The following is a 16,654-nucleotide window of genomic DNA, read 5'->3' on the forward strand; positions in this document are numbered from 1 at the left end:
TTTGACTAATACTTTAGTCTTTACTTGGTAGGTGGACAATTGTTTTGGTAAATCCTATAATAATTTATCTAAACCATATCCCGACCATTTATTTCCATAAAACAACTTTCTAATTATATATTAAATTAAAGTTAATTTAATAAAATTAACATTTATTTTTAATAAAATTACATACTTGCATTGGTTGATTGTAAAATATATTATAAATAATTATAAAAAAATTATTATAAGTTTATCATTAATATTGAAGTGGTTATTATTTGAGTAATTAATATATTAAACTATTTTAAATAATATTAAATGGTCATTAAATTTTAAGAAGCTCATTTCTTAGACTTCACTCTCGGTTATTCAAGTAACATATATTGTTACACATAAATTAGGAATTATTTCTTAATTTATCTAGGAAAGAGACTTCAAAACCAAAAGAACGTGGAGGATAATCTCCTAAGCAATCAATTGAAGGATCCCACCATGATGCAATGGGAATATGGGATTCTCCCTCGCAATTATGAGCACGTGTCTCCACCAAAAGCAACAAGAAGTAAAAAACAAAAAGGAGCTAAAAATAGATGGCCTCATGTAAATTTCTTCTAATTTGGGGCCATACTTGTTACCGGACAGCTCATATAAGCATATTCTATGCTGCTATTATTTTCACGATCTTATAGGAACGTCAGTGTTGATATATTTAATTATTCAGTAAGATATCATCAAAAATTGAATCTTGTCTATATATACATATCGAGTAATTCTTTATACAATTGTGAAGTGCGTAATATTTTTAAAAAATAATAGAATCTATTATTAAAAAATTAATTTTTTTTATGTAGATCTCATATTTTATTTATTTTTTTTAAAAAAATTACGTTACAGTTACACAATTCACAATTATAAATATATTTTTTTTATTAGAATAATTTCCTCAGATTTGATCAAACCATTTTTTGTCTGTTCTAAAAAAAAATCACGTTGTACTGTGAAAATGGGTGAAAATAGAATCCTCTAATAACAATGACGATTTATAGATAAAAGGAGCCAGAAGCCATATCCAATAGCATGTAATTAATCCACTATGATGGCGTGATTGAAGTAAAAACGTACTTTATCAAAAGAAGTAAAAAAGGTAAAGAAATAGTCGGGATTGGATAGACAAGAGCTAGCTTTGATGGTATACAACAGTGTCGATGTTTGAAGAGCTCATACGCCAATGACGTTGGATGAGTCGGATTTCGAGAGATGAGGATGGGTTTTACTTTTCCAAAAGGAAAAAGCTTCTGGCCGGATGGGTTTGAAATTCACTTTCACACCCAACCAATAAAACAATGACACGTAGACATTTTATAAAAATTCTCATTACACCCGCATACACCTCAAAACGTCTCCTTCTCCTTCTTTCTTCCCCGCCCTCCCCCATCTGCAAGACACACGATACCAAAAGCCTCCAAAAAAAAAATAAGTACGAAGCCAAAGCTCCCTCTCCCTCCCCAATTTGTGCTCGACGCCGACGGAAGGTAGTCCCTGCAAAATCGTCTTCTGTTTGAAGCTCCCTCACGCTGAAGCTCTCTCTCCCACCACAAACGAAAAGAAAACAAGTTCTAAACAGTAATTCTTCAAACAGTGCTTGATCTGATCCCACTGCATCCCACTGCAATCACTGATGCTCTTGGAAAACTTTAAATGAAGGGTTTAAATCACCCACATGGTTCATGTGTTTTGCGCAGTAATTACTTGCCTGCCTCATCAAAATGAATCTGCTTTTCCCCATTCCCAGCCGACCCAAATACCCATTTTGGCATATTTTCGAATTTCTTGATACTTTAGCCAATTTATAGAGATTGACATTATATTTTTCAGAAATTTTTAAAAAGGGTATCTCCATAAAATAAAATTTATATATGTTTCTATCATTTTCATACATACCCATCCATTACATTGATAGTGATGAAACTTGAGCAGTTGTGTGCCTCACTTTGGTTATGCAACCCAAAACCAGATCCAGCATCTCAGTAGATTTTGAGATCAGGGGAAAACAAGGAATTAATCCAACTCGGATGGGGGGATGGACCTCTTGAGAGTGAGGGCAGGTTTGGGGTACAAAGTAAAACATAAAATTTTTATCTCATCTCATCATTATACTTTTTTTAAATTCTCGTATAAAATATAATAAACAATTCAACTTTTTCAAATTCCAATATACTTTTTTCAAATCTCAAAATAATAATAATATTAAAATATAATATTTTAAACTTTAAAATAAAATATAAAATTCTCATCTCACCTTCTAAACCTGCCCTCCCTAAAGAATCTCTGGAAATTACTCCAATTTGTAAATGAAATTCTCCTATTGATTTCTCAGTTGGGGAATGAAAGGTCAAAAGAGAGAAAGAAAGAGGGAGAGATGTTTTGGGTACATGCGACTGTAATGAGAATTTCTATAGAATATCTTCGTGTCATTATTCTATTGGTAGGTGTGAAAATGGGTTTCACACCCGTCTGGCCTGAAACGCGACTCTTTTCAAAATTCAACACCATGGTAGATGAATAGAGTATTTGACAATGCGTGACGCTCGACTTCAAAGGTACTGTAGTCTGTTACTTTAATGCTTAGACATTCGAGAGAGACACGGCAAAATGCATGCATGAATTTGAGAGAGAGAGAGAGAGAGGTGTTGCTTGACTATAAGTTTGCTTTGACATTTGTTCGCTCAAGTTGAAAACTTTAAAACCATTCATTAGGTTTGAATTTTGATAGGTGAAACAGAAATAGAAAATCGGAGTTTCTCTTATCGTGAAATGGCCATCGTCCCAGTTCTCATAATCACGAAAATTGAAAACGAATTTATAGATATTTATATATATAGAAAAAGATTTTAACTATAAAGTGATTTTATTTAAATAAATTTATAAATTGATATATTTTAACGTGATAGGTCATATTGTAAATTATTTTTATTATAAAATATTATGAAATCCTTTCACAATTATAACCCTTCTCACACACATATACATATACATATCCATATATATATATATATATATATATATATATAGAAAGAGTTTTAGGAAAAATAAAAAAATATAATAAAGCGTTGTAAAAAATAAATACACAAGCTAAAAGTATTGATATCAAAGATAAAATCTCGGTAAATAATAAAAATGTTTAACTCATTTTAAATCAATAGTTAATAAGACCTGTTACTTTTTGAACTTTTTATATAAAACAAATTAAATTCATTTCAATCTAATTCATACATTTTAATATAAAAAATTAAATTTATTTTAAACTAAAAAAGTTAAATTTATCTCAATAAAACTCACAAATAATTATTATTTACAACACATCTCAACATTCAAATGTAGTTTTAAAATTTAGACTTGATCAATAAATCTAAAGAAATCGTTCTCTTTTAATTGATGTGTCGTTTTAATAGTGAGGTGAGATGAAATAAATTGATATGAAAATTGAAAGTTGAATAAAATATTATTATTATTTAAAAATTTAAAATTTTTGAATTGATTATTATATTTTATATAAAATTTTAATAATGAAATTTTAATAAATTTTTAAAAAGACCTTTGCTACACAACCTCCATCACACTCCACATTCCATACTTTTTAAAATTTTTTAAATTTTTAATATTTTTTTAAAATTTTTTTTTGAGTTTATTCTTTTTAAATTATTTCAAATTTTTTATTTATTATTCATATAATAAATATTTAATAAAAGAAAAAAAAATAAAAAATAAAAATAATATGAAGTGTAGAGATTGTGTAAATAGTAGGAAATTGAGTAGATTTTTTGTTTTAAAAATTTTGCACTCGCCCGGGAATGTTTCTTTAATAACAAAAGTCAGGGAAACGTTAAAGACACCTCGAAACGCACAGGCAAACGACACTGGGGCTGTGTGAGATGACACCACCAATCTGTTGTTTCCGGCACGTGGCTCAGTTTTCTTTAAAAAATGGGACAATCACAAAACTTGAAGTCCACACCTCACAGCGAACTTCTTGTATTAATATGGATTCTGACATTTCGCAGGCACCGTTAACGTCTCTATGCATCACTTCACTCCCTGTTTTTAAATTGTGAGAGCATTGGTATTGGACTCATCAAATGAGTCTAATCTTTAAAATTTGATGATTTTAATTTTAAACTCTTGGCATTAGATTTATCATATGCTCAAATGTCAAGCTTTAAGCTACAGTAAATTTCTCTTCATCTTCAAATTTGAAGATTCACTATTCACACTCTATAACCATTATTTTATTTATTTAAATTAGTGTTTCCCAATTTTGAGCCACAATATATTTAAGTTGAGAAACAATAATTTAAATATCAAATTAAATTATTAATTAACATATAGTTAGTGTAATTGTAAAATATAAAAAAAATAAATTAAAATATTATTATTAACAAAATAATATTATATTATTATTTTGATGAATCCAATAGCTAATCCAATGTGGGGTTATAGATAGAGAAGTTTTAGATTTATGAAAAACATGTACTTTTCATCAAATTTTGAAGATGAAAATGATGAACCCAATGCTAATGCTCTGAGCAGGAACAAAATACCAAATTTAGATTGGTAAGATATTTTGTTTTTAAATTGCTCGTATTATTTTTATTATTTTAAAATTAAAATTAAAATTATAAGATTTACATCAAATTGTGTTATGAAAATATTTTATTAGATATATTTTACAATCGTGAAATATATAAGTGTCACGTAATTATTTTAAAAAATAGTGAATCTATGTTTAAAAAATTAATTTTTTTATATAGATTCTGTATTTTTTTTTTAAATGATTATGCAGCACTTGCATATTCATGACTGCATATATCATTTTTTTCTACTTAAAAATATGATTTTTCTTCTTTGTTGATTTCTATTTAGATATTTAAAGAGCAACGAGTTTAGCCTATTGACATCTCTATTACAAAAGACTTTGCATGCACTTTGTAGGAGTTGAATCAGCAGCGAAATGATTTATATTTACAAATCTCAAACTTGTAATTTGTATTATACTTACTTATTTAGTTTTTTGTGAAAACCTTTCATGACTGGCAAACTCTGCCTCACACCACGACAGTGCAAATTGCGATCAAACTCAACCTCTCGCTACAATAATGAGGTCGAGCATCCCCTCCACCATAGTTGAGTCCTTAGACACGCGGTGAACGACGGTTCTCAAATACCAAAGTTGAGTTCAAAGAACTTCGTGACCCTCGAAATGGAAGATCAGGCCAGAGAATCCTGTGGCACTCGCCATCAAAAAGGCCGCATAGGTAAAAAAACCCCACAACCCTCGCACATGGCATTTTCCAACAAATGCCAAGTGATAATGCTCACACTACAACCGTTGCGCAGGAATGAGCTTCCGAGCTCCACAACTGTCTCGCGAGGGTTTCCTTACGGAACAAGTTGACCGGCTTGGCAACCGCCTAATGCGGACCTAGGGAGTCAACGAGCTTCCTCACCACTTAAGCATGAGTCACACAAACAAATTCTAACATGAACCCAGAAATTAGAACATCAAACGACGATTTACACTAAATGGCAAAAAGTCTACTACTATCAACAACAGCAAAAATGATCATGGTAATTAATAATAATAATGATAAATCATGAAAATATACACTATTTGTCGACAATCAGACAAACATAAACAAACAAACTCAATGCCGAGTTGCATGCTCACATCTAATGCGGTAGAGTACATCTATTGCCAAATTAGAGCTCCGCACTCGCATATAATGCGGTTGAACACATCTCCCGTCTATATTTTAAAGTTGAGTTTTTCACCACTTAGCACAAAAATAAACAGAAAACCAGGGACCAAATAGAGAACTGTGGACAAAAGTATTGACTTGAAGATTCTCAATGCCTTATTGTTGAGCGAATTGACCTTAAAAATCATAGGCATCTATAGGGTTCAAATTAGCAGCCTATAATTTAGTTTTGAGATAAAACTGAAAATCAAATTAAGAGATAAGGAAAGAGACTTAGACACCTAAAAAGAAAATGTTTTATAAGGTAAGTGAGACTCAATCACTCAAATGAAATAGATCTTTATATAAGTAGAAGATCTTCACAAATGTACAAGAGCTATGTATAGATTCTACCACATATAACAACTCTATTAGATTTTTCTTAAAAGAGGTATCGTCTTCAACCTTTCAAAACTCTAGATTTTTCAATTGTATTGAACAATATGTGAGGTCATAAGAGAATGTAAAATTACTAATCATAAATGATTTTGCCCTTAAACAACTTATGGACGTAGACTTTTTATGCTGAATTATATAAATTTTTGTATCTCTATTTATTTATTTATTATTATTTTATTAATAAATGTAAAGAATATCGTATCGAAATTAGGCATTAACACTCTTAATGTTTCTATGCAGCACTGGAAAAATGATTCTTTTCATTAAAAATAAAAAAAATAAAAATCTCTTATTTGTCATATAAAATTCGCTTTGGACACTTTTGGAGATAAAACAGTTTATCATGAACAATGTGGATTTTTTTTTTTTAATTTTATAATTATATTTACTCTTGATATTCATGATTAATCTATCTATGTTTTTAACTCTATTTTTCTCATTCTTAGGGTGAGTTTGGATCACAAACTCATCATTATAATTTTTTCAAATCTCAATAAATAATTTAATTTTTTTAAATTTTAAAATAATAATAATATTAAAAAATAATATTTTAATAATATTTTATCATCTCTACTCAACTCACTTTAATATCCAAACACACCCTTAGTTCACGTAAATAAATAATTATTTGAAATATCTTACACCAATAAATAAAAGGGAAAGATAATATAATCGAAAAGAAAAGGTGCGATCCCATTAATAAGTAATTTTTTTAATTTTATGTTTCTTTAAATGCACATTACGAGCCAGTACAAAAATAATACTTGCATTATTCTGTTCCTTGCTTTCTCGAATTCCTAGACACATCTGTTCAATCTCTGACCCCCGGTCCGTGTCACGTTCGCCCCACTTTCAACCCAAACGATATCCATTGAGTTAACAACGTATTGATACAAAAAATCTTCACAATTTTCTTACATTCTATATTTCATAATTTTTTTATAATTTTTATTATATAAATAATAAATAAAAAATTTTAAAAAATAAACTCAAAAATTTTTTTTAAAAACATTTTAAAAATATAAAATATAAAATGCAGTAGAAATTGTATAACAAAACTCTTTACAATACATATTAAAACATAAAAATATTTTTATAAAATAATATTAATTTTCTAAAATATTTTATATTTAAAATGTTATAAAATATTATGAAAAGTAATATGTTTTTATCATTTTCATAAAGACTCCTGACCAAGCCGCACGTGTCTACAACCCTTCCCCTCGCGCGTGGCTTACACCACAACAATCCCAGACTTTTAAAAAAGAAACCGCACTGGGGCAAAACCCGACGAGTATCACGTTAGGATATACCGTTCGTCACTTCCCGTGCTTTATCCAAAGACCGAAGTCTGCTGCACTGGCAAAGCAAAAAATGAAAGCGGAGGCGCTTTTGAAGGAGAGAAACAGTCACGGTAGTTGATCGATCGATAGTCATGAACCTGAGGCAGCGTCCTGCGCCGGGGCGCGCCCGTATCAATTCGCACGCGCCGCCGGGACTTTTGGAAGCGGACGTCTACAATATAATCCCCATCCACAGCCTCCTGATAGACCATCCTTCACTCCGGTATCCGGAGATACGTGCCGCTGCGGCCGCTCTACGCGCAACGGGGGACCTCCGGAAACCGCCGTTCGTGCATTGGAACCCAAACAACGACCTGCTGGACTGGTTGGGACTCCTCTTCGGCTTCCAAAACGACAACGTCAAGAACCAAAGGGAGCACCTGGTCCTTCACCTGGCCAACTCCCAAATGCGGCTTCAACCCCCTCCAACTATACCCGACGTGCTCGCACCCTCAGTGCTTCGACGCTTCCGTCTCAAGCTCCTCCACAACTACACCTCCTGGTGCTCCTACCTTGGCGAGAAGTCCGAAATCTACCTCTCCAATCGAAGATTCAGAACCGGTACTGGAAACGACGAATCTAACGGTCTTCGCCGCGAATTGCTCTACGTTTCGCTCTACCTTTTGGTCTGGGGTGAGTCCGCTAATCTCCGATTCGCTCCCGAATGTTTATGCTACATTTTTCACCACATGACCAAGGAACTGAACCACGTTCTCGACGGTAAAATTGACTCCGAAACTGGTCAATCGTTCTTGCCTTCGATTTCCGGGGACGGTGCGTTCTTGAAGCGTGTGGTCATGCCAATCTATCAGACTATTAAAACCGAGGTTGAGAGCAGTGGAAACGGCAAGGTGCCGCACTCGGCCTGGAGGAACTACGACGATATAAACGAGTATTTTTGGAGTAGGAGGTGCTTCCAGAGGTTGAAATGGCCGCTGAATCCCTCGTGTAACTTTTTCGCCACGACGCCCAAGGACGAGCGCGTGGGGAAGACGGGGTTTGTGGAGCAGAGGTCGTTTTGGAACGTGTTTAGGAGCTTCGATAAGCTCTGGGTGTTGCTCATACTGTTCTTGCAGGCCTCGATTATCGTTGCGTTGGAGGGGAGAGAATATCCGTGGAAGGCGTTGGAGAGTAGGGATGTGCAGGTGGAGCTGCTGTCCGTGTTCATCACCTGGGCTGGCTTGCGAGTTTGGCAATCGTTGCTTGATGCTGGGACTCAGTATAGCTTGGTTTCGAGGGAAACAATCTGGCTCGGTGTGAGGATGGCGTTGAAATTCGCAGTCGCCTTGACATGGACTGTGTTGTTTGCTGTTTTTTATGGAAGGATTTGGATTCAGAAGAATGGGGATGGAGTGTGGTCTGATGAGGCTAATCGGAGGATTGTAAGTTTTCTTCAGGCTGGTCTAGTTTTCGTGTTCCCTGAGTTTTTGGCTTTGGCTTTGTTTATTGTTCCATGGATTAGGAATGTACTTGAGGAATTGGATTGGCCTGTGCTCTACTTGTTGACATGGTGGTTTCATACCCGAATTTTCGTGGGTCGTGGCCTGAGGGAAGGGCTTGTCAATAATTTCAAGTATGCTATGTTCTGGTTTGCTGTATTGGCTTCGAAATTCTCTTTCAGTTACTTTCTTCAAATCAAGCCTCTGGTCAGCCCAACAAGGGCTCTTTTAAATCTTAGGAATGTACATTACAAATGGCATGAATTTTCCGCTAGCCCCAATATAGTTGCTGTTGTGTTGTTGTGGATTCCTGTGCTGCTGATTTATTTCATGGATTTGCAAATTTGGTATGCAATTTTCTCGTCCTTTGTTGGTGCAGCTATTGGGTTGTTTTCGCATCTGGGTGAGATTAGGAACATTGGGCAGCTAAGGCTAAGGTTTCAGTTCTTTGCTAGTGCAATGCAATTTAGTCTCATGCCAGAGGTGCTGCTGATAAATACTAATATGACACTGGTGAAGAAGCTCCGTGATGCTATCCACCTCTTGAAGCTGAGGTATGGAATTGGTCAGTACAAGAAGATTGAATCTAGCCAAGTGGAAGCCACCAGGTTTGCCTTGATTTGGAATGAGATCATGGTAACTTTCAGGGAAGAAGATCTGATCAGTGATCAAGAACACGAGCTCTTGGAACTGGCTCCTAATGGTTGGAATATTAGGGTTATTCGATGGCCATGTGTCCTCATCTGCAATGAGCTGCTGATTGCTCTCAGTCAGGCAGAAGAGTTGGCAGATGAGCCTGATTGGTCGCTTTGGTTAAAGATATGCAAGAATGAATATAGGCGGTGTGCTGTCATAGAAGCTTATGATAGCATTAAATATTTACTTCTTATGATCCTTAAAGATGAAAATGAGGAGTACTCAATTGTCGAGACTTTGTTCAGGGAGATAGATTTCCAGATTAAGAATGGAAAGTTGACACAGGAATTCAAGATGTCTGTGCTATCAAAAATTCATGCTAAGTTAATAGCACTTGTTAAGCTACTGAATCAACCAAATAAAGACTTGAGTGAGGCAGTGAATATACTACAGGCCTTGTATGAACTATCAGTCAGAGAGTTTCCAAGGAAAAAGTCGTCCATTGGGATGTTGAGAGATGCAGGTCTGGCACCTCATAGTCCAGCCATCAATGCAGGGCTACTCTTTGAGAATGCTGTCGAGTTCCCTGATACCGATGATGCTTTATTCTTTAGGCACCTACGGCGTTTGTATACTATCCTTACTTCTAGAGATGCCATGCACAATGTCCCAAGGAATCTTGAGGCAAGAAGGCGTATTGCTTTCTTTAGCAATTCACTATTTATGAACATGCCTCGTGCTCCAGATGTTGAAAAAATGATGGCTTTCAGTGTTCTTACGCCTTACTATGATGAAGAAGTTCTCTATAGCCTATTGAATCTCCGAAAGGAAAATGAAGATGGCATTTCTACCCTGTTTTATCTGCAGAAGATCTATGAAGATGAGTGGGGAAATTTTTTGGAGCGGATGCATAGAGAAGGTGTGGTGGAAGAGAGTGAACTCTACACAATAAAGGCAAGGGAACTTCGTCTTTGGGCGTCGTACAGAGGTCAGACCTTATCCCGCACTGTGAGAGGAATGATGTATTATTATAGGGCTCTTAAGATGCTTGCCTTTCTGGATTCTGCATCTGAGATGGATGTAAAGGAGCGACCAGAAGATGGTTTGGATGGCCTACACTTGGGTACGCCACTATCTTCGCGTAATCTCAACAGAGCAACTAGCAGTGTAAATCTTTTGTTTAAGGGACATGAGCATGGGAGTGCTCTAATGAAATTCACATATGTGGTTGCATGCCAGGTGTATGGGAAACATAAGGCAAGGGGAGACCCCCGTGCTGAAGAGATATTATATCTGATGAAAAACAATGAGGCTCTTCGAGTTGCCTATGTTGATGAGGTTCACTTGGGGAGGGATGAAGTTGAGTATTACTCTGTTCTTGTGAAATATGATCAGGAGCTGCGCAGGGAGGTGGAGATATATCGGGTCAGGTTGCCTGGCCCCTTGAAACTCGGGGAAGGCAAACCAGAAAACCAAAACCATGCCATAATCTTCACCAGAGGCGATGCACTTCAGGCCATTGACATGAACCAAGACAATTATTTTGAAGAGACACTCAAGATGCGGAATTTATTGGAGGAATTCAACAACTTCTATGGTATCAGGAAACCGACCATCTTGGGAGTTCGTGAGAATATTTTCACTGGTTCAGTGTCTTCACTTGCTTGGTTCATGTCTGCTCAGGAAACAAGTTTTGTGACCTTGGGGCAGCGAGTTCTGGCAAACCCATTGAAGGTGAGAATGCATTATGGTCACCCAGATGTGTTTGACAGGTTCTGGTTCTTGACTCGGGGTGGGATCAGCAAGGCTTCTAGAGCGATAAATATTAGTGAGGATATATTTGCCGGCTTCAACTGCACCCTGCGAGGTGGCAATGTGACACACCATGAATATATACAGGTCGGTAAGGGGAGAGATGTTGGGTTAAATCAGATCTCAATGTTTGAGGCCAAGGTTGCTAGTGGCAATGGCGAGCAGGTTTTGAGCAGAGATATATATCGGTTGGGTCATAGATTGGACTTCTTTCGAATGCTTTCAGTTTTCTACACAACCGTTGGATTCTACTACAACTCAATGATTGTGGTTCTCACTGTCTATGCATTTTTGTGGGGCCACCTTTATCTTGCTCTCAGTGGTCTCGAAGATGCAGCCATGGGTACCAGTAACAATAAAGCCCTTGGTGCAATCCTTAATCAGCAGTTTGTGATCCAGCTTGGTCTCTTTACTGCTCTTCCTATGATTTTGGAGAACACTCTTGAACTTGGGTTCCTTCCAGCAATATGGGACTTCTTGACAATGCAGCTTCAGCTGGCATCATTCTTTTACACATTCTCAATGGGCACTCGTACCCACTTCTTTGGCCGGACTATTCTGCATGGGGGTGCAAAGTATCGAGCCACTGGTCGTGGTTTTGTGGTGGAGCACAAGAGCTTTGCTGAGAACTATCGACTCTATGCTCGGAGCCATTTTGTGAAGGGCATTGAGCTTGGGGTTATTTTAACTGTGTATGCTTCTCATAGCCCCTTGTCTAGAAACATTACTTTTGTTTATATAGCCATGACCATATCTTCCTGGTTTCTAGTGGTGTCATGGATAATGGCGCCATTTATATTTAATCCTTCTGGATTTGATTGGCTGAAGACTGTTTATGATTTTGAAGATTTTTTGAATTGGATATGGAATAGTAGTGGGGTGTTTTCAAAAGCAGAACAGAGCTGGGAAACATGGTGGTATGAGGAGCAGGACCATCTGAGGACAACTGGTCTCTGGGGTAAACTGTTGGAGATTATTTTAGATCTACGATTCTTCTTCTTCCAGTATGGCATTGTGTATCAACTGAAGATTGCTGCTAAAAACACAAGTATAGCTGTTTATTTACTGTCCTGGATATACACGATTGTGGTTGTTGGGATTTACATCATCATATCATATGCTCGGGACAAATATGCTGCAAAAGAACATATCTACTACCGTCTAGTTCAGTTTCTTGTCATTACGCTTACAATACTTGTACTTGTTCTATTGTTGAAGTTCACTCCCTTCCAGTTTCTTGACATTGTCACAAGCCTCTTGGCCTTTATCCCAACAGGCTGGGGTATGATATTGATAGCCCAGGTGCTTAGACCTTTTCTGCAGACCACTGTGGTGTGGGATACTGTGGTTGCCTTGGCCCGGCTATACGACTTGGTCTTTGGAGTGATTGTTATGGCTCCTGTAGCGTTGTTGTCATGGCTGCCCGGATTTCAGGCGATGCAAACGAGGATTCTGTTCAACGAAGCATTTAGCAGGGGTCTCCAGATATCTCGCCTTCTTACTGGGAAAAGGTCCAATTGAGATGTGAATAGAGGTACTTTCTATCTAAAGCTTTTCTTAAACGTTCACTTTCTCCATCATTTATTCAACATAAGCTCTCTTTGATAATAATGAAGGTTTTGGTTTTAGTGGCTTGCTCTCACTAGGTTTAAGGTTCGAATTCTTGGGTGCAAATCATCTCTAGGGACCACGTTCTATCGGTGAAAAGCTGATGATTTACTTGATCCGTGTGATCGGGACGCATTACAAGGATTCAGGACATAACTAGGTAAAAGACATGTTGCGTTTGCAAGGTCTTTGGGATTCCTGGTCATAAAAAAATAATGAGGGCAGTACCATTTTTTTTTGTTCTTTTTATACATAAACGTACAAACATCCATCTATGCAGACGTATTGTTCTCCTGCTGTTTTATCCAGATAGATTCTATTTTAGTAACATCTCATATTTGATGGAAATTGTATTTAGCACTCTTCCCTATGAGAGGGTGTGCGAGATGAACCCCATAGCCAGCATTTCGTTTCTAATCCTTTATTTGATTTACCTATAAAGAGAGAGAGAGAGAGAGAGGGTGTGCGAGTTTTTTGGCGGTGGGGGGAAGTGTTCCCCAAACCCTCAGTTTTTGCTCGAATATAATGTTGGGATTTGTGCCCAAAAGCTAGTTTTGAATACGACATTATTGAATAATAAAAATTGACGTTATTGAATGGAATTAAAATCAGTTGTTTTTTTTTATGTCATCGTAATATCTTGTTTTGACAACTTAAAAAAAAAATAGAAAAAAAATCTTGTTTTGACAATCATTGTTCATAAGATGAATTGACGTCTTCTTTTGTGCCTGATTTAGGTGTGTTGAGTGTGATTATGTATGGAAGATATAAAGAACAAGTTCCTAGTAACTTGTTAAATTAAGTTTAGAGTTAGTGATAAACTCTGTGAAAATGTTATTTATGCTATATTTATTATTATATTATAGACTGGTTTCTCTTATTAGTATAGTAGTTCGTGTAGAATGCGTTAAACTGGACTTCAATTAGAGCAATATTTGTCAAGTTACTGTTCTATGAATAAATTTCTCTCATCTACATAATTGCAAGGACTCTCGACCCCAAGAGATAAATGGACTCAAAGATGGAGTGTCGGGCTTTTATATTACTTATGAGTGAGATTTTTTATTTTCTTGACAAGTAAAAAGTTTTGTTAATAGTAATAGAAGCACAGGCTAGCACATTGGACATATACAAGGGAAAACACCTAGTTAGGTAGAATAAATAGGTACAAGGAAATCATAAAAATCAAGCCTGTTAAAATATCTTGCATATAGAAATAATGTGATGAAAAAGAGTGATCTAAGCTCCACTAAGGATCTTTCCTTATCTTTGAAGTTCCTGTCATTTCTTTTTCTCGAAATGCAATATTTAAGGCATGTGAGGACCATTTTCCAAACTCCCACAATTTGGGGATTGCCATAAAGATTTCTCCAACTAGCAGGAAGATCAATCACCCTTCCAGGCATAACTTATGCCAGCACGAGTGACATCTTATATGACCAATGCCCCCAATACATTAAATCACAACTAATGCGTTGAGGTATTTGTCATATGAGATCATTAGTTCCAGTCACTTTATTCGTTTGGAACAAGAAACATATTTGTTCATTAGTTCTGGTTTGCCTTTTCATCTGATAATTGATGACTGCTGATGTCGTTTTATGTAATTTTAACTGGGTTTGTGTTGTGTTTCAGGTTATGAGGTGGGACTAGGAGCAGAAAATGAAGTAGATAGGTGGCCTTTATTTTTACGGACCGAGGTGTTTTCTGATTTCTTTACGGTGCTGTGGCATTGTTTCTTGCCGGGGAAATTATGTTCTTATTTTTACCTTTTCAACTTCATCTTCCAATCACTGTTACATCGGATTGCACGCATACGTGCCTTTGCTGCTGTAATCTTGTGATGGCACTGCGCATAATCAGTAAACGTAGAGTTTAGCCATGTTTTCAGGGTTCGGTTATGTACAGATTGTCCATGTACAGTGTAGTTTCCATGCTAGTTTTTGGCAATCGTACTAATTTTGTTGATCCTTTTAAGCAGGGTTATCTCAAATTTATCCTGGCGGCATTATTGTTCTGCTTTTGCGAACGCCCATTTTGTTTTAAACTTTAATTGCTTTATAGTCCTGAAATCTGTAATGTTTTGGATATGAGATATTGAACACCTGTGCCCATGTTTTATTCACCCATGAAACTTTGGTTCTCATGGTACATGGGTCCGAAAGGAAGTTGTAATGAGCGAAACAATCTGGGTTTTCAGCAAGTATGCGGTCCTAAAATTGGCTGGGTTTACTGCGACCATTATGAATCCACTAAGCAGTAATCACCCTTGAAAATCGTCTTACAAGGAAAAGGTACTTTGAAATTTATAAACTACCAACTAATCTCATATTTAGTCGATATGAGATTGTACAATCAGCTTCGCAGCCGACGTCTACAATGGTTTCGGCGCTCATACGAGCTGGCTGTGCGCTAGGTTTTTCTTAGCTCCGAATGAACACTGACATGTCTGCATCACCTTCCGTGCCGCACAATTGCAACCGTGTCAACATGGACTGCATACGTGGCATGACTTTGATATCATTTGTTATGAACTCACTAGGTACAACTCACCATTGAAAATCAACTTACAAGGAAAGGGTGTTTAGGAGTTTTTAAACTACCAACCAATTTTATATTTAGTCGATGTGGGATCGTAATAGGGACATTGGAAAATTGCATTTTGTGGAGGTCTAGAGGTGCAAATCGATTGGTCCGGTCCGGTCCGGCGATAGACCGAATATTTTCGATCAATCATTTTTCTGGACCGGACCGAACATCCATAGGGATCAGACCAGACCAGTAGCTATCGGTCCGGCCTTTTTTTTTTTTCTTTTTTTTTTTTTAAATCAATTAATAAATTTTTTTTATTTAAAATACTAAATTAAACTAAGTGACTTATTAATGTGGATTATGTAACAAACTCAATAAAAAAAATTTTATATAGTCAATGATAATAAATTAGATGAAAATTATATTATTAATTTATATAATTATTATATAATTAACTAATTGATATTATATATTGGTTAATTCATAGAATATTAACGAGTGTTGATAACATATTTAAAATTTTATATTGTTAATAGTGATAGGTTAGATGAAGATATATATAAAATATTGTTAATTTATAGAATATTAATAAGTATTAATAACATATTTAAAATTTTATATTATTAATTGTACAATTATTATATAAATAATATATATAAAATATTTTTTTATTTTTATTTTTCATTCGGTCCGGTCCGATCCGGAAAAACCGTAGACCGGATCGAAACTTTTCTGTTCTCTAAAACGTGGACTGAGACCGACCGGTCTCAGTCTTGATCCGAACCGAAACGATCGATCCGTTCAGTCCAACCGGACCGTTTATCACTCATACGGAGGTCATCAAGCACATATCCGCCGATTATAAACTTTTTTACCAACCTGCAGCTAAAAGATAAGATAAGTCACGAGGGAAAATAAAAAGAAGTAAAGTAAGAAATCAATAAAATTTGGTAGGCGTATATTTTTTTTTTGCTTAAAAAAAAAAAGAAAAGAAAAGAAGAAAATTGTAAGTTTGTAGCTTTCACTGGAACAGCCATTCCTAGGAGCCGAAAGAAAGTGAGTACAAAATACAAATGCCATAGCCACTCGGAGCAAACGATGAACTCCA

The 16,654-nt window shown here is 35.8% G+C and overlaps 1 protein-coding gene and 1 non-coding gene across 3 annotated transcripts; both read left to right on the forward strand.

The window, feature by feature from the left end:
- Window positions 1-7,471: 7,471 nt before the first annotated feature.
- LOC108990623 (callose synthase 11-like) lies at window positions 7,472-15,009 on the forward strand. 2 transcript variants are annotated; one of them, XR_001996025.2, is made up of 3 exons: window positions 7,472-12,940; window positions 13,036-13,174; window positions 14,650-15,009. XR_001996025.2 is itself a non-coding variant. In XM_018964629.2 (2 exons), the coding sequence occupies exon 1, from the start codon at window positions 7,612-7,614 to the stop codon at window positions 12,925-12,927; it is 5,316 nt and encodes a 1,771-aa protein (XP_018820174.2). In that variant the 5' UTR covers window positions 7,472-7,611; the 3' UTR covers window positions 12,928-12,940; window positions 14,650-15,009. The 2 variants fall into 2 exon arrangements, 1 of the variants encoding a protein (XP_018820174.2); XM_018964629.2 differs by lacking the exon at window positions 13,036-13,174.
- LOC118348113 lies at window positions 10,601-10,680 on the forward strand. The gene has a single exon (XR_004801258.1). It is a non-coding gene; the product is annotated as a small nucleolar RNA J33 (small nucleolar RNA).
- Window positions 15,010-16,654: the final 1,645 nt, after the last annotated feature.

The sequence above is a fragment of the Juglans regia genome, chromosome 3, assembly GCF_001411555.2.
Source record: "Juglans regia cultivar Chandler chromosome 3, Walnut 2.0, whole genome shotgun sequence".
Lineage (NCBI taxonomy): Eukaryota > Viridiplantae > Streptophyta > Magnoliopsida > Fagales > Juglandaceae > Juglans > Juglans regia.